Below are 25864 nucleotides of genomic sequence, written 5' to 3' on the forward strand. Positions count from 1 at the left end.
ATTCAAAATGGATGATGGGAGAAAAAAACTCTGGTTCATTCAGAATCAAGTATTTATTTAAACATCGAAACAGTAACATGTATGTGGGCAAGGATCCTATTGATCAGGTTTCAAGCTTTGACTAACTGGGTGTTAGATTCACATCAAATCTAAATGAAGCTCCGCAAGTGCAGAAACCACAAGTATTATTAATCCAACACATAGCAACATCTCTAAGGGATGTAAAAGGACAGTTTCCAAGAAGATTGCTCCAGCCCAAGAGTTATACATTGTTAAGGCTCTGGGGGTAGCCCTGTATGGGTCAGAAAGAGAGAGTGAAAACAAGCATTTGCATAGCCAATAGGTCTCGCTTTTGGGACCTTATAAGTACTTATTTATGCAGCACAGTATCATTGGTGCAACAACATCAACTGTTGCATGGCTAAACACTTATAAGGTCCCAAAGACGAGACCTATTGGCTATGCTAATGCTTGTTTCAATGAGGAGCCTCGCACGGGAAAGTGGGGGTGGTGGTCGAGCCCCAGTGTGCAACCTGAGACTGCCTCCTTCAAGCAGGTGGTGCAGAGAGGTACAAAGGAGGAAATGATGGTAGGGAAGCAAAGTGCTTGGAGAGAGAGAGCAAGAGCAGGAAAACAAGGTGCAGGTGATGGGGGAGAGGGGGCAAAGAGAGATGAGAAAAGAGGAAGGGCTATACAATCTGATAGACGTCTAGCCGCAGATTCCTTAACTTAGAATATCCACAGGCGTCAGACTGGATCCAGAAAATTTCCTGCAGCAGCACCTCTGCGCACCGGGGGGGAGGGGGTGGTGCCGCCCGGCTCCTCCCTGACGTCGTCCACGGACATGATATCAGCGGAGCCATATATGACCCTCCTGGCGCGCTGATGTAAATTTTCTTCTTTTCCGCGTCCGAGCGCGGGTCCTGGAAAACCAGCAGTTCCTTGGCCTGATTTTTGGGCCTTCTCGACACCCTCGGTGTCGTGGGAACAGTGTGCAATGCCTTCCGGCTTTAAGGCTTGTGAAGCCTGCGCGTGTCAGATGTCTGGCATTGACCCGCACCTCATCTGTATGTGGTGCCTCGGCGTGCACCACAACTCCAAGGAGTGTAACGCCTGTCAGAAGATGAAGCCCAAGTCCCTGAGAGAGCGACGTATGAAACTACTGGCCACGCGGCTGTCCGATCCAGGCCCTTCGCGTTGCCGATCTCCCTCTCAGGATCGGGCCCGTTCCAGAGGTCGTTCCCGCGAACGTCGTTTGAAGGCACTTTGCCACTGGATACAAGGTAGCCTGGCTGATGAGGGTTATGAACCCGAAACCGGTCCCAGGATGCTTGTTTCCGGTCCAGGGAAGACATGCTTGGCAGTTCGCGCTGGACTGTTCCCATGAGGCACAGGGTCAGACTGATTTGCATATGGCCATGTCTGAACTGGGGTGGTGGAGTGAGCTAAAGAATGATGATGGATTAAACCCAGATCAGTTGACTGGGGGTGAGTGTTTGATTTGCTCAAACGCTCCATCCATCATCCCCTTTGGTATCGCTTCGAAGGCAGGTAAGCACAAGCACGGAGGTCTTCCTCCCATACTGCTGGCGCCCGCTCCTCTCCGTCTATGCCAGGTAAGGGCGCCCGGCAGTCGCTTCCTCCATAACCCCCCTTTCTGGGAGTAGGAGCGAAGTGTGCTCAAATGGAGGCTTATTCTGAAGCACTCCAGAATAACTTTAGGTCACCCCCTCTCCCTGGAGTGCCTTTGCGCTCCAAAGAGGTAGAAGGCAATCATGTCGGGTCATCGCCGGCGGATTCTTCCTCGGTACCAGCTGTGTGCATCGACTCCGGTTCTGGAGCCGGTACAGTGCCGACGGGACACGGCCCAGTGGGTCCTCCCAGTCGCCCGTCCAGCCCACCCCGTAAGTCTTCGCATAGCTCTGAGCGGCTTCCTGCGTCGATGTCGGAGGTGGTGCCGACGCCCGGCCCGATGCCCGGCTTGCCCAAACATGCACATTTTGCGGTGGGATCGACGTCTGACGGCATCCAGGTTGAATTCCCTCTGGAGTTCGTCGACGTCCAGGTGATTCCGACACGGCGTCGATCGACGCCGGTACCGACGCCGATTCCTCTTCCCTTGGTTGGGGTTGTTGCTCCTCCCAACTCTTCAGGCGGTGATAGGTCTCCTACACTTCCCTGAACCCCCCAGATCAAGGGCCCATGGTGCAAGTACCCGATGTTGCCTGGCCTTCGGGTCAGTTTCCGGCTCCTCCATTCCTAATGTCTACTGGCAGGATTAGTCTTCAACCGTCTCCTATCGACAATTTATCATCTACACAGATGGCGACTGAATCTAGTGCTGCCTTCATGCGCTATTCTTGGGGCGTCTGCCGTACTTGGCTTTCGGCCTCCTATGGTGCCTCTTCTTTCCGATCCTTTATTGGATCTTCTCCATTTGGAGCCTATAGAGGTAGAGCCTTTGCTACCTTTTGGGGACTCTTTATTTGACATCCTGCGTGGCACTTGGTCCAGACTCTCTTCTGGTGACCCTGTTGATCGGGCTATTGCTCGTAGGCACTGCCCTGCTCCGGGTGATCCATTTTACCTGTCTTTTCACCCAACAGCTCAGGACCTAGTTGTTCAGGCAGCTTTTAATTTACAGTCTTCACCCACATTGCCATTGTTACCTCCCACAAGGGAGTCTAGGTGGCTGGATGATTGTGGTCGCCGGCTGTTCGCCTCTACCAGCGCAGGCTTTAAATACGGCCTGTGTGTTTGCACGCGCATCCTCAGCCCTTTGGGACTCAGTTGCGAACCTTCTCCCTTCTGTTTCAGAAGGGCCACGGGCAGAATTGCTTCTTCTTCTGCTGCATGGCAGGAGCATGGCACAATTCTCCCTTCGGTCTTCCCTTGATGCAACTGACTCTATGGGACGGGTCCTTGCTCGCGCAGTGGCTTTACGCCGCCATGCTTGGCTGCGTGACAGTCGCTTCCCTGATCATATTTGGGATGCCCTCAGATCTGTCGTTCAGTGGGGTGGATCTTGTTAATCTCCACGCGGATTCAACGATCTCTTGTCCGGGCTGCAGTAAATCTTGGTGCCATATTCTATGCCTCCTTTTACGGCATCCAACCTAATGTACTGGTTAGTTTTAGTGCAGGTTACTGTTCATGGCTGGTTAGCCATTTCTGTGTTCGTTCAGTACAGCCGTTCGGCTGCTTCTCTTGTTTTTCAGTCCTCTGACATTGTGCTTAGCCCAAGAGGACACCCCTACCGGGGATTAGCCTTACCCTATGTTGGGTATTTGCTGGCATTAGGTTCTGCCTTTGCCTTGGTACGCTCCTATGGAGTCTCCCCATGGACATCCTGCTGGGTGCCACTTGTTTCTTCCAACAGTGATCCTTGTACAGCATTGCTCTATTTCATGTCTGGGTTGGTCCGTCTGTGGTGCATCAGAACCTGGCATAGGTTTCATGCCGTGCGATGTCTTCTTGCACTCCTGGCAGGACACCTTGTTGTTGCAGTTTTTCACAACTGACACCCTATTGGCCGCTGTGCGGCTTGCTTATTGGTGCAACTTGGTCAACACAGCCCCTTCTGGGTTTTTCCTCCATGGTAGTGGAATAGCAGATGTTCTTTGCTGTGCGTGGTCATGGCCTCCTTCTGGCCACTTATCCTACAGTGGTTTCCATAATCCCTGCTGTTTCCGTACGGGGGTTTCCACGCTTTTGCTTGGATTCGTGCTGTTCACTCTCAAAGGGCCGTGTTTTCCTTGGAATACTCGCTCCTTGGGGTCCGGGACCTTTACATTTGTCCTCATTTTTTCCACTGTCGGAACTAGTTTTTTACCCCCTACTCTGTCTTGCAGGGGACTCTTGTTCCTCTCGGGCAAGGGGCATGGGTTACTTACTGCTTTGGACATTGTCCTACTCAGTTTCCACATGACTGCGAGTAATTTCAGAATACTCCAGACTCTTGATGGGTCACGTTTTCATGGTTTTAATGTTTTTCCTCCTGCTCTATATCTGTTCTGTGTTCTTACCAGGCGGTTCCGTGCAGGCTCTTTAATTCATGCGGTGCCTGTGGTTCTTGGCCCGGTTTGCTTGTTCCGCCAGCTCTTATGTAGTGTTCGGCTTGTTTGGTGTCCCTTTTTGGGGCTGTTGCCTTCTTGCTGTTGTGCGCTTCTGGGCTGCTCATGCTCCGCTTCAGGAGGTCCCTACTTACTTCGTGTGGTTCCAGCATCCACACGGTATGCTTAGCTACCTTCTGGTAGGCTTAGGTGCCTTCCGGGCTTTGTTCTTGTTCGTTGAGGCTTGACTGCTTGTCATCTGCCCTTTTTACAGGTTGTGACACACCGCCTAAGTCCTGGCGTGTTTTGGACCTTCGTACTACCGGCACCTTATGGCCGCGTATTGGCATCCTGCCACTGCTGTCACTTGTGTCTTGCTGGTGCAGGTTTCAACAGGGCTCCTTTTTGCGGTTGTACATATTAGACCAGTGTGCGATGTCTCTGTCATACCAGTTACCGTCATGAGGCTTTGCTGCAGGTGACACGTTGCTTCTGCAGCTCTTTCTCAAACCATCGGTTCAGCTCCACTTCTTGCGAAGTCATGAACTTCCTTTTTCCTCCAGCATATCTAGTATATGTTTTCTTCCATGCTGGCACTTCATGGATAAGGGTCAGCCTCTTGCCACTGCTGCCCCACGTGTCTGTGCAGGTTCTAGAGTGCCCTTTTTTCCACTGTTCTGCTTGGTCGTCTGGTAATTGCTTTTGCTTTCTATCGCCACCTCGGGTCCTGTGGATCCCTCAAACCCTTTTTCAAAGTTATAACCTCTCACCTCGCCACGGGCATCCTGGCTCTGTGCTTTCCTTCTTTCAACCCAGGAATACACAAAGGGGTTTGTGTGCTTTTCTTAACGGCTTCTGGTGCCTTTGCCCCCCAGTATTTTCCTCTCTCTTTAGAGCTTCATGGTCTGGTGGTTAACTGCGCTACATTACTGGCCTCACTATGGTTCGTCCCAAAGGTTGACGGTGCTGTTTTACTCACTTTATGGACGACTAAGTTCTCTCTGGAACTTGGTGGGGTTCAGTCACAGACCCGCCTCCTCCATGGGTATGACTTTGGTATCTATTCTAAGTTAAGGAATCTGCGGCTAGACGTCTCTATCAGATGAACGAGTTACTTACCTTTGGTAACGATGTATCTGGTAGAGACATAGTCTAGCCGCAGATTCCTTAACGCCCGCCCGTCCTCCCCGTTCTGCGAGGACCTTCTCAGGTTGGGGCTTTCGATACTCGCCTCCCTTAGGGTGGCATGCCCTTTTGCAAAGTGATATTCTCTCACTCCAACACAGACTGCTTCGTTCTGTTTCTCTGCTCCATTCTACCCATTCTCAAGATTAGGCGGTATGTTGATAGATCATGTGTTCTTTCCAGCCCTCGGCCTGGATTGTACGGTGTGAAATCTATTCACGCTTTTTCCCACCATCTCACTCTCCCCTTCTCCATTGCCTTGTGGTCTTTGCCACCCCTGCGGCCTTTTACTTCAGATCTATTGGCTCTGTACATTTATGGGTCTTGTATTGGTGTTGCGACGTTTCTTTCTGGTGACGTCTTGTGGTGACCTCTCCTTAATCTTGTGTTCTGGACTTGTTCTCCTTCCCGGTTTTACTTTCTAGATGCGGACTTTCTTTCCTCTGCCAGGCTCTTTTTCCACATCCTTGTCTCCCTTCAACGTTGATTGAGCCTTCGCTCTTCCGGGTGGCTCTCCAGAGCACTGCTCTATCTCACCTGTCAATTTCTTCTATGTTTTAATCATTTTTGCACACTGTTCCCATATTCTCACAGTTTTTAGGTCTCGGCTGCGAAGGCTGCGCTTGCGCAGTCTAGCTCCGAGATTTAATGACTTGGAGAAGAGGGGCTTGAACCCGCCCCTCTTCTCCACTGTTCTCCATTGGCTGGCCTCTTGAATGCTGGCCAGCCATTGGAGAAGAGGTCAGTCATTCCGATTAGGCCCCGTCCTTTTCGGATCGGGGGACGTGTTTTTTGCAAGAAGTCTCATTCTCTCCTCCAGCCAATGGCTGGAGGAGAGAAAAGACAAACACGCCCCCGAATCCGAAAATGCCGCTGCCTTTCACCGAGGCATTTCTGCTCTGCCTCGGAGAAAGGCGGTGGTGTCTTCCGGTGCCCTCGGCTTGTTTAAGGTCGGTTTAGCAGGCAAACATCAGAAACCTGAAAGAGTTGATCTCCCAATATGTGACGAAGTGCAAGTCTTTTTAGCATTCCAGGCATTTATAGATGTAGCCGCGACCTCTGTCCCCGTTTCCCACCTTCGGTTCTAACTTAATAATTGCACGAAGTCCACCCACTACTTGTTCCTTCTCCACCCCAATAAATCTTACCGTGCGTCTACGCTTACTTCGTTTTTTTCCCCCTACCGTTTCTTTCCGTCTTAAGTCTTTTTACCGCGGTCGCAGGTGTTTTGGGACTGTTACAACCTTGATTAACTGTTTTCGATTCTTAAGATAATTCCACCCCTTTCCGTTAGTGGGTTTTTAAAAATGAATTGACTATTTCCGTCTTTCAATTACTACTGTGAAGCGCAGTGTCTTCCCTTATGTAAGCCCTCTCCATAGAAGTGACAAGTCTCTAGCCCATGTCGTAAGTATTAACCCTTAAAGCCAATTAGATCCGTGCCTCGCACATCTCCTGTTGTGTAGCGCTTAGTGGTGTATGCGTGAGTGGGGGAGAAGGGAGACTTCAGAGGGTCGCACAGCTGGCCACGTGATGCGGTTCCACCCCAGTAAAGAGCTGACCTCGTCCACCCCATCCCTTTGTCTATACCTCATAAAGCTCCTGTCACACAGCTCTGTTGGGAGAGATTTCTCTCCAAGGAAGCGAGCCGATCCCACCGGAACCCAACCTACATCACAAAGATTGTGATCTATCCCTCCATGCGGGTGCATAGCCCTGGGGAATACGTCGTCCCCTCCGTGCATTAACCTGCTTCGGCATCAAGTCCTTTATGCTCAGTTTCATCCCTGGTCATCTAAGCACCACACCGCTCGTGTGTAGTAGCCCTTTGCAGAGGTGACACGCCACAAACTCGAGCGGAAGCCCCAGAATCTGTACCTTGGCCGGCGGTGAAACACGTTGTACTGGGCGTGGCAGCGGACGGACCCACGCTGGTTCGCAACCTCCGAAATTGGCCTCCTGAAAGGGATTCTATCTACCAATAATGTCTTGCTGTGTGATACTCAGCATATATGGCTGTTTTTCATGTTTGGGTATTGTCCTGTAAATGGATATCTTTATTGCCTAGGTCGCATTGGTTTGAATCGAGTTGCCTGCGATAGCAGCCCACTACCGTGCTTCCTCGGAGGTTGTAGGGTTTATAAGCAGAACACTTATACCATACTTAAAGTGAATGGGGGGGAGGGGCTACGTTGGCTCCCATGTGGACGATTTACATACATGCCAACATTTCAGAACAGCAAAGTGGGAGATTTAAAAAAAAAAAATCGGGAGAATGGGGCCTTCAATCGGTGTTCTGTCATGTATGGACTTTGGAAGTGTGCTGCTGCAGGATCGGACATTTGAAAGCAAATCCACGTGTTTTTTTTTTTATCACCTTTCAGAAGCATGGAGCGCAATGGCAGGCAGAGAAAGAGGGGGATGCAAGAGTTGTGCACTGGCCTGGCAGGTTGCGGTCAGTGCATACACCCCCCTCCCTCCTCCGTCAGCCCGGGCTGAAACAGCTTCCGGGCACACACACAGCACCCGCCCCCCCCCCCAGTACTTCACAGGTGTTTAAAAGACCATTCGGTTGTTAATGGGGCTTTGTTGGTTTTTCACCCTTTCTAGAGCCCCTGCATCGCCATTCTGACTATTGTCTGGTTTGCTCTATGGGAATAGCTCTGTGTAGGTGGCTCTGTGTGGGTGGCTCTGTGTTTGTCGGTGGCTTTGTGTGTGTGGCTCTGTGTGTGGGTGCAAATGCAATAGGTCTCGCATTTGAGATGATTAAGCTATTGACATTGTAAATAACAATGGCGTTTCTTTAAATGTTTTAAAAATAAAAACATAAACAAAAATAATGTCATGAGCAGTGCCAATAGCTTTAACTTTAACACTGCCGAGAACATTGCATTGTAAATGCTTGTTTGATGATGGCTCCGCATTCTGACGCGGAAAAGTTTCTCCGGCGAAAACTGACGTCAGTGCGCCAGGAGGGGCATATATGGCTCTGCTGTCGTCATGTCCGTGGATGATATCAGGGCGGAGCCGGGTGGCGCCGCCCCCCCGGCGTGCAGAGGTGCTGCTGCAGAAAAGTTTCCAGATCCAGTCTGACGCCTGGGGCTATTCTAAGTTAAGGAATCTGCGGCTAGACTATGTCTCTACCAGATACATCGTTACCAAAAGTAAGTAACTCGTTCATCAAGTACAAAATGTCAAAGGTTAATAGAAACATGCAGAAGAAAAAAAAAGCTCCCTGACATTAATATTGTGGAAGGATCCACAAAAACAGGCTGCAACCAAATTTATCAAGGGACAAACCCCAGAAAAGAGAGGAAACCCATCGAATAAGGAACAGGGAATTGAAATTGATGGTCTTGAGCAGAGGGAAGGTCCAAAGTCCACTCTAAAGGTATGTTAGAGAATTGGCGATCGTGCTCTCTGCGACTGACCGCAAACATTTTTGTAGTGAAACCATGACAAGAAAAACGGGGAAATACAGGTACAAGAGATTAAAAGTAGTAGACAGTTCAGATACATGAGAAAATGTAAAGACGTCCTTCATAATCAAACAGTCTGCTTCAAAATGTCATTATAATCTACTGAAAGACAAATGTAAGGTTTTGTAGACTCAAATGTTGTACAGCAACAAGTAATTTAGGTTTATTTTTTGTTTTACAGTATATTTATTTCTGAAATGAATTCTTTTTTGCAGGTTAATGAAGTTCACGAATATGAAGTGGAGGCAAAACTAGCCTTTGCCTCACTAAATCTAGTTGATGGTAACACAGAAGAAGCTATACAAGCCTTTGATGGTATAAATAATGTTGTGGCCTACTGGAACCTAGCACTGGTAAGTCTTTTATGCTACCCCTTAATGAAATGTGGCTTTTACAAGTGGGACACACTGCATTGTGAAATGCAGTTCCATCCATTTTGCCTTGTATGAACTTAACTTATTCTGGCTTAACTCAATGTAAATGAAGTCAGTTAAATCAGTCTGAAAACGATATTTCTTACCGGGCTCAAAACAAGTTCACTTCATTCAAAGCGTGCGCTTTTTAATTGTTATGGGTACCTCTAGTAGTCGTGCAGGTTATGCCTTGAAGTTTCTGTACTTAACATGCTAGGTGAGTTGATCTGTTTAAAAACAAACAAAAAAAAAAGTCCTGAAACCAGTTACCAAGTAGTTAAGCATGAGACCTTTGTCTTTGCTCAGTTTGAATGGTTTTGCTATGTTTATAAATATGCCTCCTAAATATGCAAGGGTTTATGATAATCCACACGTGTATTTGACCTGATAAAAGGACGTGTTGTCCTATAGTTTCAAAAGCAGCTTTCCAACTTCATTTTATTTGGACCCAGTTTTTTTCCAATACATCTTTTGAGTTTAAGATTATTATTTTTTTTAAATTGTAGATTTCTGTTGGGCTTTAAAATAGTCATGTTTCTTTAAGTTTAGCTTGTTTCTCTTTTAAGGTACTACCAATATACTTTCTGGTCTGAAAAGTTTGAGCAGCTCCTTGGTTCATTTTGAACACAAGTCTAGTGGATTTTCATGATGTCTGAGGCAGTATCCTGTGTAATGGTTCAACACTGCCCCATGGAGGGTTGATATCACACACACCACACTGCAATAGAGGAAAGTTACGTAATTCCACAATCAGGGAAAATTGGGTTTCCGTTTCGTCCGCGTATAATTATGGCTCTTGCAGCATTCAGTAGTCCACTCGGAAACTTACAGGAACAAAATGGTTTTTACTCTTTGGAAATCCAAACCTATTTCTCTTCTGATGATGTGGTGTTTCGGATGCTTTTCTAAAACTGGTGATGGCAGTCTTGCCCTAGACCCTGTAGTGTCTGTCTTGACTCTAGGCCAGCCTATTACCACCTCCTTCGTTTACTCTCATTTCAGGGAAGAAATACAGGGCTGTAGATCGATCTTTCATATATTTAAGTGCCTTTAATGCTTCTGTTGTGCTGTGGTTTCATGGTGATTTTTATAGTGTACCTGTAACAAGTGCACTAAAACAGTTGTGCTATTTTCACAGCAATCAATACGTTGATGTGCTTTTTCACTTTATGGCTAGGGTCTGAGTAATCGGTTGATCATCAGCACGATTTAACAATGAAACACACATTTTTATCTGTAGCTTAAGGTTTGAGCTCTTTAATGCTCCTTGAAAACACATGACTATGCTACTACAGGTTTTTTTCTCTGGTAAATGTCTATTAGGAAGATATCACTTTCGTTTTTTACTGGATTTAATTAGTATATTCACAATCCGAGAAAGAACAGGAGTGTTGTGGTCTATGCTATGCATTAGAGCTCTTAATAAGTACCTCACAAAGCAAAGATGCAAGGTAGGGGGTCACTCTTTGTAGCGTTATCAAGCTTCAATAGCTGCGCTTTTTTGTACTATAGATTTAGAAGTTGCTTTCGCCCATGTTCCCAAATGCCAATGTCCAGAGAGTGTCAGTAAGGAACCATCTGTTCCAATTTGTGTACATTTTTTTTTTGCTTACGGTCTGTGTTAATATTTTCAGTGTGTGAACCCAGTCTTGGGTCATTTGAGAAGGGAGCCTTCTGATAAGTCTCATTAAACCAACGCGTTTGACTTGTACCATCTTTAGGGTAAAAACATCTTGCCTGATTCTTCCCCCCCTCCATCTGTGGTTTCTAGAGCAGAATTCAAATGTGTTAGTCACATTTTTTTCTCAACAGTGGGTGTGCATTCATAGCTTTGTCAGAAAGGATGATGTCATATGAGAATATTAATTGAGACCGGTAAATCCCTGCTATCAGCTGTGTCATCTTGCCTACCATACATTATCAGTTTCAGGCCACATATGCAGGAAATGCAAGAGAGATTGAAATGGAATGGTCACTACTGTGACGATGAGGGTAGTATCTTCATATTTTCATGCAATCTGTGTTGTAAAATTGAAACAGTGCTTTTCTTTTCAAATATCTGGACCCCCAGTTCATTGTGAAGACCGGTTTTTCACTATTCATATGTAAAGTTCATTTAGAATATAAAGCAGCAACAAAAGAAACTGGGATGGTCCTAAATGCTAACATATCCACTGCCTTGGTTGTAGTCTGCTTTACACCTCTGCTTGGCCCTAATGACTGGGTTCTCTGGAAATCAACAACAAAACTCAAATTTACTCATGAGAGAATAAAGGTTTTAGAAATGTCCTAGCAGAAGACCTGCTGACACCGGACCAAGTCATCAGCATAGCAAAGGTTATAGTTGACCTTAGCTTCTGCCTTAGAGGTGCCATGTTATGCTCTAATGTATTTAGAAAATCAAACAAACATGTTCTGGATTTTGGTTTTTATAGAAACTGACCGAAGCAACAATTTGTGCTAATATTATTTTTACCACAAAATAGCAAAAAGTGACTAAGAAGGAAACAATTCTACAACGAGATGCACACCTCCACTTACCAATGTTCCTTTGATATGAAATGAACCTGGTCAACTGCCAGTTCAAATTTATTTCATTCAGGATAAAATCTGATCCATGAAAAGTCTCCCAAATGCATGGCAATAGTTGCAGTATATCTGAGTAGATAAAAGCATTAGTCTTTACATTATCATCACACTCATCTAAGCAAGTTATGCTTCACTTCAAAATCACTATCAGTAGACCATAGCCTTAAGGCAATTAATTTATATTTGCCAAATCCGTAGCCTCACTAATTAAATCAGTACAATACCTGGCAGCACTGTTAAGTGTTGCAGAAGTATTTCCTCTGAAAATCAGATTAACTTCTGTGTATCAAAAGTGCATAGCTTTCCAGACAAAGCCTAATCCATTGATGGGAGGTTTTCTCCTGTCTGCACTGTATGGCATCATCCATAATTCTTATTTTTCATTCAGTATTACACATGAGACCACTTTAATAACCGTGAGGACAGATGCTCCCAAAAGTCCAGATTTTGAGAATGCAAGTTCAAACTATCTCAGTCAGTTCTGTGAGCTCTTCTGTAGTAGAACTAGAGAAATAACTGCTGAAGGCATTCCCCCTTTAAGAACATCTGTTAATGGAGACAGATGCGTTATTTTGAGTGTGGGATCTCAAACGGATCATCAATCTCTCACTAGAACTATTTACAAAGGCACACTCAACATTTAATAATGCTGAAGCTGAGAGCTATACTTCTGGCTCTCAAGTATTTTCTGCTTTTGTGTCAAGTCCATTATGAATTAAAAGTTATGTTAAGTGTCACTTATATAGCGCCTAATTACCAACAGTCTCTTAGCGCTTGTGTGAAAGTTACAGCCTAACACCAGTTATTACTTGTCATAATGCCCATTCGATCAAAGCTGATCTTGCCCAAAGGCCTGCTTGAACAGAAAAGTTTTCAGTTTCTTCATGAATGGAAGGAAAGTAACTTCCCCTCGCAAACTTTCTGGCAGTTTATTCCATAACTGGGATATCAGTACTGAGAAAGCCCGTCCACCCATGGTTGATTTATCAAACCGTGGGCTGTTCAACAAGTTTACTCGGACATCCGTAAGCATTGTCCCCAAACATATCTCATTAGACGGTCTTTAATGTAGACTGGTACTATCCCATACAGGGTCTTATGTGCAATACATAAGCCCTTCAACCTAATCCTCTGCTTAATTGGAAGCCAATGCAATTGTTGCAGCAATGGTGTAGCATGTGACCGCTTTGGAAGGTTGAAAATTAATCTTGCTACATCGTTTATTACTACTTGGAGCTTCCCCAGCAACTTGTCCTGGAGCCCAATATATAGCGCATTTTCATAGTCCAGTCACAACACAATCGGTGCCACCACCACAATTCACATTGTTGAGAAAGATAGGAGGGGTACCATTTTCCGAAGTTGCCACAGTAGGCCCACACAGTTTCCTACCACTGCCGTCACCTGCCTGGTCAGTGCCAACTTATTGTCTAACTTAATACCCAGACTCTTCACAACAGGCACCGGTGTCGGTGTGGCACCGAACTCCTGTGGCCATAAATAATTTGCCCTGGGGTTACCACCTGTGGTGATTGCTAGAACTGTTTTATCTGGGTTCACTTTGAGTGAGTTAGCTGTCATCCAGTTCATCGTTAAACTAAGGATGATCTGTGTGCGAGTAGGTTAATCCCTTGTGAAGGTGGTGTGCTTTGAGGCTTTGCAATGCCTGATTTTTTTTTTTTTTTTTTTAAAATTATTTTTATTGCAGGAATCAGTAAATCGTTACATGATCGGCCAACATTATATCTCAAACCAAAGCATTGAAACACAGCCCTCCATCCCCCTCCGGGTGTTGCTTACACAGCCATTCAGCCCACAACCCTGGGGTCGGGCGGCGAAATTCAATGGGGGCTCCGGAGGATGTCGAGGTTGGCCCGGAAGATCCATTGTCCTTCATCTGCTTTTCTAAACAAGCCTATAACTCCAAAAGAACCCCCCACCCTCCAAACACCCCAATCCCAGGAAAACCCCTCCCCCCCCCCCCCCCCCCCCGCCATCAGCGCGCGGTATCGACCGCAACCGGATCTTCTAGAGGACCCATAGGGAAAACCAATACAGCTGAGAAGTGCCACCATCTAATGGGACTCGGGGCGCTCCGCTTCCTCACGTTCGGCGTCGCCGGGGGCGCAATAATCCCTAAGGGCCTGCACTAGCATCTCCCACTCCAGCGCTGTCTCCTCGGCCTTCTCGTTACGCTGCCTCCAAGCTAGCTGGTATCTAAGCGTGCTCTCCCCTGCTGCCCACTTCAAAAATTCGCTGTGCCACCGGCTCCCTGTCGGGCCGGCCCGTGCCTTCCAGTTCCTGGTCACCTCCCGTTTAGCAAGGAGCAGCCCCAAATCAATGAATTTACTAGATATTTTATTCTTGGGGGTATGAGGGAACCAGTGCAGGAGACCCACCGCCGCATCCAACGAAAGGGATCGCCCCGTCGTCTCCTCCAGGGTCTTCCCCACTTCCTCCCAATAGGCCGACAGTCCCGGGCAGGCCCACAGCATGTGGAGAAGGTCCGCCTCCTGGGCCGGGCACCTGGGGCACTCCGCCGATGCCGTAGCAAAATATCGCCTGATTTTCACCGGGGTCAAATATGCTCTATGGAGCACATAATAATGGACTAATTGAAAGCGGGCGTGGCGTGTGCCCTTCCAGGCTCGCCGCACCAACTGAGCCCAGGTCGTCTCCGGGATCTCCCTGCCAATGTCCTCCTCCCATCGGTTTCTCAGGGTGGTGAGGGGAGCCAGCCCCTCGTTGAGCAGTCGACCGTAAAGGCAAGTGACCGCCCTTACTGTGCCCGCGGACATCATCACGTATTGGCACACCTGGGATAAAGGGGGTTCCGCCTGCCCGGACCGCCAATGCGCCTGGACCGCTCGAACAAGGGCCGAGTGCAGCAAAAAGTCGCCGCGGGGAATCCCGAAGCGATCAATGAGCTCCTGGAATGGCAGGATCGTCCCGTCCTCATATAGATCACCGATGAGCTGCAGACCTGCGTCCTCCCAGGTCGCCAAGCGCGACCAATCACCCCCATGGGGCAAAGCCGTTAGCATCCCCAGCGGTATTTCGGGTGCATACGGTGTTCGCTGGTGTCCCCGGGCGTGAGCTCGGTTCCAGCACAGGCGAACGGTCCGCTCCTCCATTGACAAGTCCTGCAAGGCCAATCGTTGCCTAATCACTATGAAGGAGAGAACATGCCTGGCCATACCCGTACCCCTCCTATCCTCGGGGCCCCGGAACTCCCGAGCGATCTCCTGGGTGAAGTCCGGCACCGCGAGCCCACCCTCCTCCTTCGGCCTCATCAGGGTCTTGAGGGCCACCCGCCGGCGGCCCGAGCCCCAGAGGAATCCGACTATCAGTGACCGTAATAGTCGAAACGTGGTCGGTGGGATCCAGATCGGTAGTGTCCGGAAATAATATAACATCCGGGGGAGCGCCACCATTTTAAGCAGAGCAATTCGCCCTGCCACCGAGAGCGGCAGCGTGGCCCAAAAGCCCATACTGCCTCGAAGTACCCGGATGCCCCGGGCAATGTTCCCATCGAGGAGGCCAGAGGGTTCATGATAAACATACACCCCTAGATATTTGAAGCAGTCGGGTTCCCATCTAATCTCCCTACTTAAAGCAGGTGTAGGGGTGCCCCTGCGAATCGGGAAAAGACAAGTCTTAGTCCAATTCACTCGGAGGCCCGAGACCTCCCCAAACTCCGTGAGCGCCGTCGCAGCTCCCTGTAGAGCAGCAAGCGGGTCTTCTAGGAAGAGCAACAGGTCGTCTGCGTATAGTGAGACGTAGTGCGGGCCCGACAGGGTCCATAGGTTTGCAATGCCTGATGATGATCTCCCTGGAAAGATCGCCTGGATGTAGGGTGAAGGATGGTCCACCAGTCGTGCAATCTTCCACAGTGATGGTTTCTGTTTGGAAAAAGTAATTTTTCCATTATATAGGTCTTTCTGTCTTCCCTAATGTTTTGTGGTAGGTGCCTGATGCAGCTTTATAGGCCAGTTTTTCGGGGGGAGGGTTTGTGGTTCTTCATTTTCGTTCGAGTATTCCAGTCCCAGGGGAATGTCGTCCTTTGTGATAGTATCAGGAGAGACTTCTTGTTTGACAATTCCCAGGCCCCTAGAAGGTTGACATCTGTCTGAAGGTGCTGGGAAAGCTTCCGGAGCCACTGTTCTAAAATATGGATGTTGTCTAGGTGGACTGTAAGACACACCCCTTGGGCCCACCAGTGTTCACACTACCGGATTTAGAACCTACTTGAAGCACCACGGGCGATGATAGCCAGAACAGGACAGTAGTGAATTTGAAGATGGGAACTGTGAGGTACGCTTCCTTTTCAGCTCCTAGATATCCTCACACAGGCGATTAGCCGCTCTTTACAAATTCACATAATATAACCTAACCTGAGATCCAGTCGAGAGGATGCAAGACATCCTGGAAAAGGTGGGTGCCCTCCATCTTGAAATGGCTGTACACCAGCCACTCGTTGAATTCTCGCAGTTTGATTAAAGGGTGCTGCCCTCCGTTGTTCTTGTTGACCAAAAACAGGTTGGTGATGAACCAGTTGGGATGGAGCTCGACTGGGCAAATGCCCTCTTTGTCTAAGAGAGCTACGATCTCAGCATATATCAGGGTGAAGGCCGGCACAGTGCACCTAATTGCGGAGGGTGGTTCACTTGATTTGGGGGTGGGGGCATAGAACTAGATTTGAAATGTCCTGACTGGCTGTAAGATCCAAGCGTTCATTGTGATTTTCACCCATGAGTGGGAAAATTTGCCAGATGGCCCTCTAATTGTCAGGAAGAAGGGGGAACAAACGCTGTTAGTGGAAGCCTAGACGGCATACCCCTTGAAGCCACCTCTACCATGGAATCCCTGGCCTCGATGGGAAGAATGCTCCGAAGAGAGATTGTTCCTGCCTTTGACCGCACTTGGAGTCTTGTTTCCTGGAGGGTAGTTGTGAGGAAAACCGTCCGGCAGAATGGCCCATGTCAAGGCCGGCCACTTGGAAGACCCTAGGGTTTTTTTTCCCAAAAACTTTATTCGGATAGAACAAACATTTCAGGTTATGCATTTGGAAGACACAGTAGTATAGAATAGCTAGAGCATGAGTACATGAACATTTCCACACAACGTTAGCCAGTGAGGTTGCATTGCACATATTTTAGTTTTCAGAAAAAGCCGAAATTTAGTCCATACAAAATCCTTGCGTCATGTTAATGTAAGGGTTCACATCATCAATTTCAACCATGACTCTCAAGGGCATGTTCAGGTCTCCTCTTGCCTGATCTGGGGAGGGAGAGCTACTGTCAGATCGCCGCAGGTACGCTACTAGGTGGGCCCATATATAATGTGGTCTGACTAGGGGCATGATGTTCCAATAATCCGTTAACTGAGTCTGACAATATGCAGCGTCTGTTAACCAGGCTTAAGGAGTTGGCGCAGGTTTCCATCCCCAATGAATCGCCACACCGTGCCGAGCCAGTATAAGCAGCATGGCGGACAAATGTCTACTGGCGTCCGGAATATCTTTAACATAGCCCAACACACAGGTTATGGGGTTTGGAGCTAGGGTGTCCGAGGTGATGTCAATCATGATACGGCATACGTCCTGCCAGAGGGCTGTAATCTTAAGGCACGTCCAGGCAAAGTGTATACATGTGGCATCGGTAGCAGCATACCTCATCCAGTTAGTCTGCAATCAGTGCCATTTTATAAAGCAAAATGGGCGTGCGGTATAGCCTGTGTAGATACTTAAAATGTATGTGGCTTAACCCCTTGAGTGCCCCGCCCTTTCCCCGCCCTGTGCCGGCCCTTTCATTAGCGGGCGGGGTTCATGACGAGATAGTCTCGTCATGGGCACAGCGCAACCGCGGCCCATGACGAGACCATCTCGTCATGGGCACTCAAGAGGTTAAAAGGTAATTCAGCAATAGTTTTTGAGACTGATTGCAGCAATCCTTCCATTGTGCAGGCTTGGGAACATCCCAGAGGTCAGACACCTGGGCTAGTCGCGTTCGCTCGGTGTCGACTGGGGAAGCTGTGAGCATCAGCGCATAAAGTCTTGTGATCAGTTTTCGTATAGAGAAGCAGTTATGTGAATATATTGTAGCGCAGTGCAATGGACATGGGGGGGGTGGGAAATGAGGCATTATTATATTTGCAAGTGGCGGGGATTTGAAAGTACAGCATGTTATCTAGGGGAGTTGTATTCTCCGGAAGAGTAAGGAACTGATCATTAGGGTACAGATCTGCACTTGTGGTAATGCCAAGTGAAGCAGCCCGTCGCGCCATACCTGATGTCTGGAGTGGTGGGAATGATGGTTTGTTCTCCAGCTCCATTGCTGGGGCGGAGAGTGTCAGGATCCCAGTGTGTTTGCGTATTCCCTCCCAGGCCCAGCACATACATTCAACAGTGTCAATTTCGCCTTTAGGGGCCGAATAGGGAAGGAATATGGCAGCATGTATTGGCCATGGTCGGTTTCTACCGCGATGTACGGTTGGAATGACGTAGGATGTAGCCAAAAGTGGAGAAAGCTAGCCTGGGCTGAGTAAGCATAAAGCTTGAAGTTGGAAGCCCGCTGCCCTCCGTGTGCAAAGGGCAGCATTAGGGTGTCCTATGCAATATGCGGTTGGCGGCCCGCCCAGTAAAGTGTAATCATGTTGGAGAGTAGTCTCCGGAAAAATCGGGATGAAAATGGCAGCGTAATATTTAAAAATAGATACAAAAACTTGGGCAGGGGGGAGGAGCCAAGATGGCGACCGGAGCAGACGCTTGAGCGCCCGGCTCCGTCGGCCCTTGGCCCCGGACTATTATCCTGATTCCTATCCTTGTCGATTCTCGAGGTGAAACGTGTACGACGACGCGCTGTCCACGCCACCACTTCCCCGACGTCTCAGCCCGCCTGGATGCCGGAGTTTTTGGTGCTTTTGTTCTCCGCCCTGGACCCCTGCTCCACTGTGGCCTTTGCCGGCCCCCGGGACGCTCCGCAGTCCCCGGACCCGCTAGCGCAAATCCGAGCCCCGCGGTCCCGACCTCATCTAACACCACGGACTGTCGCCAGATGAGCCTGGGGAGGGACGGCCAGACACCTCCTGCACCCTGCGCCTGAAGGGCTGGGGCTGTAAGGTAAGCCCCGGTGAGGCGGGTCTCCTGCCCCGATCTGTGGACGGCGCTGTGGGAGGCTGCCGACCCCCTTCTTCTATTGCCTAGTCGGCTGCAAAGAGAACCTGAGGGAGGGGAGGCGACTGTTGGCTTTCCCAGTTGCGGCGCAGACCTGAGGGGAACTGACTCCTTGCTACGACCCCCCCCCCTGGCCATTGTACCGTCCGGCGGTAAAACATGGCGTTGTTTGCCTGCTCGCGGCTGGGGGGTGATACTCCGGTCCTGCCCGCTGCCCGCTTCGCCCTCCCTCCACCAGACACCAGCTTCACAGTGCCGTCCCGGATTGCTGCCGATGTGGGGGTGCAGCTTCCGCTGACATGCGGCTCCGTACTGGCCGTCCTGCGGGACTTTCGTTTACAAATGTTTGCTCGCTTTCAGGCGCTAAGTGAGCAGTTTGACTCCCTGTTGTCGGCTGCGGGCCGTGAGCGCTCCGTCTGTCATCAACACGGCGTGGGTCTGCCAGTGCTTTTGCCCTCTTGCGGGGACGCAACGGCTGTGTGTGATCGTGCTACACTGGTGCCGGCATGTGGCTTTCCCGGCACCCAGGATCAATTGCTCTCCAGCTTAACAGCCGATACTTTGTTTCCCCGTTTATTGCTGCCTGCTTCATTGTTGCCTGCCTCACCGCGTCTGCAAGAGTATCCAGCTGAGCAACACCTAACATCCTCGAGGAATCGTTCACGGTGGCCTACTGCTTCTTTTCTGTGAAACTCCTGTACTCTACATGCCATGTCTGGACTTTATGTGGTGCACAAAGGGACCTCTACAAATGGTCGGCGGCCATTTTGGGATTCTACTTCACCATCTTCTCCCAAACGGCCATATTGTCTTTGTCTGCACGGGATGCGGGGCCTTCATGTAGGGGCTGGCTTAACCTCAAGCCCGCGATCGGGCCAGGGCTAGACTGCTTACTATCGCCATGGTTTCACGGAGGGGCTGGACTGGGACTGGAACTGTATGTGTACTTTGTGCGCATTCGCCGCGATTTGTCTTCCTTCATCTAAATTGTTGTGGCAATTCATTTTTACACGACCGTTTTTGGGGTAGTGGGTTCTCAGTGTGTGGAAGCCAAAGATGGCCGATGGTTTAGGGCGCTCTGATGATACGTAGGCTCCTCCCCACCTTCTTCTTTTTGGGAGTTTAGATTAGAATAGTCCTGTTCTTTTCTCACCCCCTTTAACATAGGTGTATTGTTTTCTTATCTTTCTTTACTTTATTCTTACTCTCTTTCTTGTCTATATTTCGGGTTTATTGGGCGACAGGCACTATGCTGGGGGGGGGGAAGGCCGTAGCCTCCGCATTGGTGTAGGGTGGGGGGGTAACTTACTGTTTCTAATTAGTTCTATGGGCCTTTTTTCCCTTTCTCTTTCTGCGCTATACTTGTTTCGATTCTGGGTCCGGGTGGGGGGTTGACTGAGAGGGGGCGGCACTGGAGGGGTGCGTAATTGCTCATGTGACTATCCTGTTATATAACTGCACTGCCTCACTGCCTGCGATTTTACTTCCATTGCTGTTTTAATGATGCTGCTGCTCTCCCGTGTGGTGAAGATATCGTGCGGACTCGAATCTCCTTGGTTCTTATTCTTCACTGACTATTTCCCTGATAAACTTATTTTGAAAACTTTAAAATTAACCTTCACTTCTCCTTTCCCTGGGGTCAAGGATTTCTCCAGTGTATGTTTCATAAATCGTTGCTAACCTTGACCGTTGAAGCACAGGGGCCGTAATGTTTGTATCAGTGCTTAACCGTATCGTGGCCGGCCTGAAGGTTGTAGGCCCGTATTTGTTCTTTTAATATGCACGAATAAAGGTTTTAAAAAAAAAAAAAAAAAAAAAAAAAACTTGGGCAGGACTACCATCTTCGCAACGGCGATTCTACCGGCAAGGGATAGCGGTAGGGTTTTCCAGATAAGAATTCTGGACTCAAGCCAATCGATCGCTCTGCCATAGTTCTTTCCGTCAATATTCCTAGTGAGCCAATTTCCCAGATATTTATTCGGGCCGGATGCCCATGTAATCGGATATTCTGTATCGAAGGGGGGGTGCCTCAGTTAACGGAAATAAAATTGATTTCCCCAATTTATCTGCACCCCGGAGTAAACGCCGAATCGCATGACCTCCCTGGTCATAGGGCCTAGGTTCACTTGGGGCTCACGAAAAGAAAGGGTGACATGATACGCATACATTGATGTGACTAGGCTGCGTGATGAGAAGCCAGTGCCCCTTTGTGTGTGATGCTGCCTTATCCGCACAACCAGTGGCTCCATCGCTATGGCGAAAAGCATGGGAGACAGAGGGCAACCCTGCCTGGTGCCATGGGAGATGTGTATTGGTTCAGTGATTTGGCCCACTCAAGCGAGTCAAATGCCTTAATGGCGTCCAACAGGGCAGCCAGTGCGGGCTGGTTTGGGTTGATTTGATGTATGATGCTGAAGATGGTACGTAAGTTATGAGATAAAACCTGGTATAAAACCGGATTGATCCGGACGAGCAGTAAGCGACATGCAGGGATCGAGGCGATTGGCGAGGAGTTTTGCTAAATTTTATTATCCGTATTGATTGAGAGTGGGCGATATGAGTCGCAGGAGTCGGGGTTTGCCAGGTTTAGGCAGAAGAGTGATTAGCGCCTCGCGGAGAGTGGTGGGAAAGTGACCTACCTCGACCGATTCATTATTCTTTGCGGCTAGATGGGAAATGAGGACAGTAGCGTAATCCTTATAAAAGGCCGCCGTTAGCCTGTCCGCCCCGGGCGCCTTCTCGCTGGGAAAGCTAGAAATCACCTGGGAGTGAAGGGCTCATCTAGGTACTCTCTATGTGCATTACTGAGCCATAATAGCTCGATAGTATCAAAATATTGTGTTAAAACGTCCGGAGGCGTTTCGGTGCCGGCAGTATATAAGGTGACGTAGAATTGGGAGATTCTGGTGAGTATACCCTATGGGGCGACTATTCTGGTACCATTTTCGTCCCGTAACTCTGTGATGTGGGTTGAGGCATGGGGCTTTCGCAATAGGTGTGCAAGAGTTTTGCCAGGGCGGTCGCCCTCCCCGTAACGGCGAGCTTGCGCTGCACGGCCTAAGTGTGCAACCTCGCGCTCAGGGAATACCCTAGGGTTGACGATCCTTTTAATGAAGGCTTGTGCCTTGTCCAGTGAGGTGAATGTTGCCACAGACTTCCCCAGTTCTTTAATGAATGGGCCGCCAAAAAGGCATCCCTGAGTCACTGCCCACGCTTCCGAAGTTGCATGGTCCCCCAACTTTGGGTCCAATATTGAATAATAAAGAGCGGCATCTCTCCATAGGTAATGTTGGCATTACTCAACAATGACCGCTCTCTGCCCCAGCCCGAAAGTACCTCATGGGGGATTAAGGACCCAGACAACTTGGCCTCCTTAGCTATATCTAAGATTTTGGTAAGGGGCCCAGTGATGTCCAGAAGTTTTTGTCTGGAGCGCCAAAAACTTCCTATCCCCTACTTCAGGTCCTTAATGTACTTCATTCTCAACAAGGAGCTGCAGAGGGAATTTGTGTGCCAGATCACACTCCAATCAACATATAATCAAACATCAAAGACCTGGCACTCTTGGGCACTCATCAATTGTATTTATGTATAGGATTGGTATGGGGCGATTATTCTTATCTTTTCCCAAACTCAGATGCTCTTTTATGCACTCTGACCTAATCCCCTGTGCCTAATTGATTAGTAATTTAAAACAACAAGAGAAGAGAAAACCAGTCGTCAGTCAGATCACTCCGCAAACAGCACTCAAAAATTGAGTGTGTGTACCACAAAGAAAAAAGTGTGGAGAAATGAGAAAGTATCTCGCATGCGCACCACCGGAGGAACTACTGGCAGGTTCTCACCAGCTTGCCCACGTACTTATCAATAACTTTCTCATATGAAAAGAAATGTGTGTCCAGTGCGGGGAAGGTGTGAAGACTAAACATAAAGAAAAGACCCCGTGAAAGATGAGACACAAGAAGTCTCGAGTAAAAGTTGAGCTAAACTCACACACATACTTGTAGCTTTTAATCCAAAACGTGAGTTTGCCCATTATTAAAAACACTGCATGTTGTGAACCACTTCAAGGACGGCCAACATGTTTAATTGCCTATTCTATAGTAGCGGCAAATTTGTCGGGGCAATCGAGGTCAGCAATCGCCTCCCTGGACATCTAATGATTAATCAAGAGTGACTAGTGAGAGCCATGGGCCCACATACCGGCTCTCACTTAGTTGCAGGGGTGTATATCATTTATACTTTTCTCCCACTTGCAGACAGCACTTTTGTTGCTCATAAGATCATCGCTTTGCGACTACCTCCGCGTGGTCATTCGTCCCGGCATCTCTCCGTAGGTAATGTTGGCATTACTTAACAATGACTGCTCGCTGGCCCCAGCCCAAAAGTACCTCATGGGGGATTAAGGACCCAGACAACTCGGCCTCCTTAGCTATATCTAAGATTTTGGTAAGGGGCCCAGTAATGTCCAGAAGTTTTTGTCCGGAGCGCCAAAAACTTCCTATCCCCTACTTCAGGTCCTTAATGTACTTGCGCCAAAATGTGGCCTTCTTGTGATAGAAAAGGTTTCTCCGAGTAGCTTGTGTACTACTGGTAGCTCTCCACCTACTTGGAAGTAGTCTCCTGAATTAAAAGCTTTTGCTGGGTTGAATTAATATATGCACAGCAAAAAAAAAACTGTGTATTTGAGACAAAAATGTGTATATTTTCAGAACTCACAACCTGATGTTTGGAGGAAAATGGTTGAATTTCAAAAATATCTTTAATACTGAGGGTTTAATGATCAATCGTGGCATTGGGTAGAACTAGTACTAATAGTAACTTGATGTCAGGGCATTGAAGCTATTGCTGTTATGCATTACAGTGCCTTGACATTCCCAGGAGTAGCTTTGTGTGCTATAAAGGTCTTTTCTTTCATTCATTCATAAATTATCTATGTCGAAGTAGTCTACATTGATAAAGATTTTATGATATTACTGCTGGCAACCATTCCTGATGCACTGAGGTGACGAATGCTGCTAATCCTGCACATGGTGGCCACGAACATAGTCTTGTCTGATGTGGTCACTATTAAAACACTAATAACATTAATAGCTCATAATGGTTTTCATTGAACATAAGTAGCTCTCATTACCAAATGGGTTGGAAACTCCTGTGATAGATCGTTAGAGTGAGGGCCATTTTCCCTTCCAAATGTCTGGCGCTGGGTAACCTGGCTAGGAATGGGACTCCCTGAGAACCCTAGCACTGCAAGGTCAGGTGGGTAAACTTCACACAATCCTCCCCAAATTGCCTGTAAAGGCACTGCTCAAGGGGGGCCATTGTTTCAGACATCGCCCCATATATTGAGGCATTTACTGCCTCATAAAAATCATTGTCCCAAAGGAGGAAGGAAAGTGTCCACATAAATACTCTCTGATGTATGCATCACGCACTGGTCAGGATCTTTCAGAATTACAGGCACAGCACTTCCCAATATTGCACTGGGAATCCAGTAGATCTGGGGAGACTAGAGGCCTCACTGTTTAAGAGCCCAAGCCGGGGTACACGACACTGACAAGGTATGGAGGGTTAAGGTATGCCTGGGACTGTGTCCAAAAACTGGCCTGTAGGACCACTAAAGAAAATACGGATTCTGCAGGGTGCGGAACTCTGGAAGTATTGACCCTGTTAGGTGTCTCTAAATGAAGGAATAAAGACACCTTCTTGAGGCAGTGGGACAAGGTTCGCAGAGGCGGCACGTATCTTCAATCTTGCTCGGCTAAACTGAAAGACGTGCCGCAAGTCTCCGAAAGATGCACATGCCGAGGGCCCTGCAATGCTGGCAATCGGTAAGAGGACGGCACCCACGGTCCCGCTATGAAGGAAAAATAAGTTTTGGCTGAATGAAAAGTGTTCCTGCTGCCACAGAACAGGGCGAGAAAGTTCCAGCGACCCCTAAGTGCACAAAAAATTATTATTTCACGATACAAGTCACTAACAAGCATTTGCAATGCAATAGGTCTCGCATTTATGCGAGTTTGAGCTATTGACATTGTAAATAACAATGCCTTTTATTTTTGTTTTCGTTTTAAAAACATAAATAAAAGGCATTGTCATTTACAATGCCAACAGCTTAAACTCGGGTAACTGCGAGACCTATGAGACTATTGCATTGCAAATACTAGTTATCTCAAGTTACAGCCCTCTGCGTCACTGCATCAATTGTAAAACAACTTCCTCAATTTCATTCTTTCAAATGCTTCAGGCACAAAAGCAATACATTTAAAGAAAAGAAAAAAAACACTGCAAGTGTCCAGCAGATTTAAAAGCCTATTAGTTTGATGAAACAAAACAGAGGCTTTATTTAAGCTAAAGTCGACAACCTTGTTCTACTATCAATGTCACTCGCACTCACTCAGCATGCCTGAGACAAGAAGACCAAGAACAAACCAAAAAACATACAGAGACAACTTTCATCTTCCAACCGATTGCACTAAGTTTAGTAACAGCCAATCGGTATCACGACAAATTATTGTCGAGTACCTTGTAGTGGCATTCTTGATCAGGCTGGTGATCACCTGTGCCCTTTACACATTTAGCGTATTTAATCACAACAGACATTTAAAAGAGCAAAATCCTATACAGCATCCAACACTCATGCATCGTGGCTGGACACAACTTCACAGCCTACAAAAACGAGATATTCAAGTCTACAACCAGACAGCTCCTGTGCAATCATCACTAACTGGGAACATTTCTACAACAACCAAGCCTTGGAAAAGCCAACAGGTCTGGCCTTGGCAGGTTATCTCTATGGCAGACTGTTTTACTGCCCTTCTGGCAAGCATATGCAAAATAAATGGAAATAATGAAAGTAAAAACGAGAAAATCATGTGGCCTAAACATGGCAGACGCGCTTATAATAATTAACAATGCTGTAGTGCACAGAGCAAGAGAGTACTGTAGCAAGCCATGTGCACTACTATTTGG

General features: G+C 48.0%; 1 protein-coding gene across 1 annotated transcript in view; it reads left to right on the forward strand.

The window, feature by feature from the left end:
* RGPD4 (RANBP2 like and GRIP domain containing 4) overlaps positions 1-25864 on the forward strand; it is a 795990-nt gene that overhangs the window by 272682 nt on the left and 497444 nt on the right. The window contains exon 14 of the mRNA XM_085622637.1: positions 8932-9069. Within this exon, the coding sequence (XP_085478763.1) occupies positions 8932-9069 (138 nt within the window). The remainder of the gene's footprint in view (positions 1-8931; positions 9070-25864) is intronic.

Source organism: Triturus cristatus, chromosome 8 (assembly GCF_964204655.1).
Source record: "Triturus cristatus chromosome 8, aTriCri1.1, whole genome shotgun sequence".
Taxonomy (NCBI): Eukaryota; Metazoa; Chordata; class Amphibia; order Caudata; family Salamandridae; genus Triturus; species Triturus cristatus.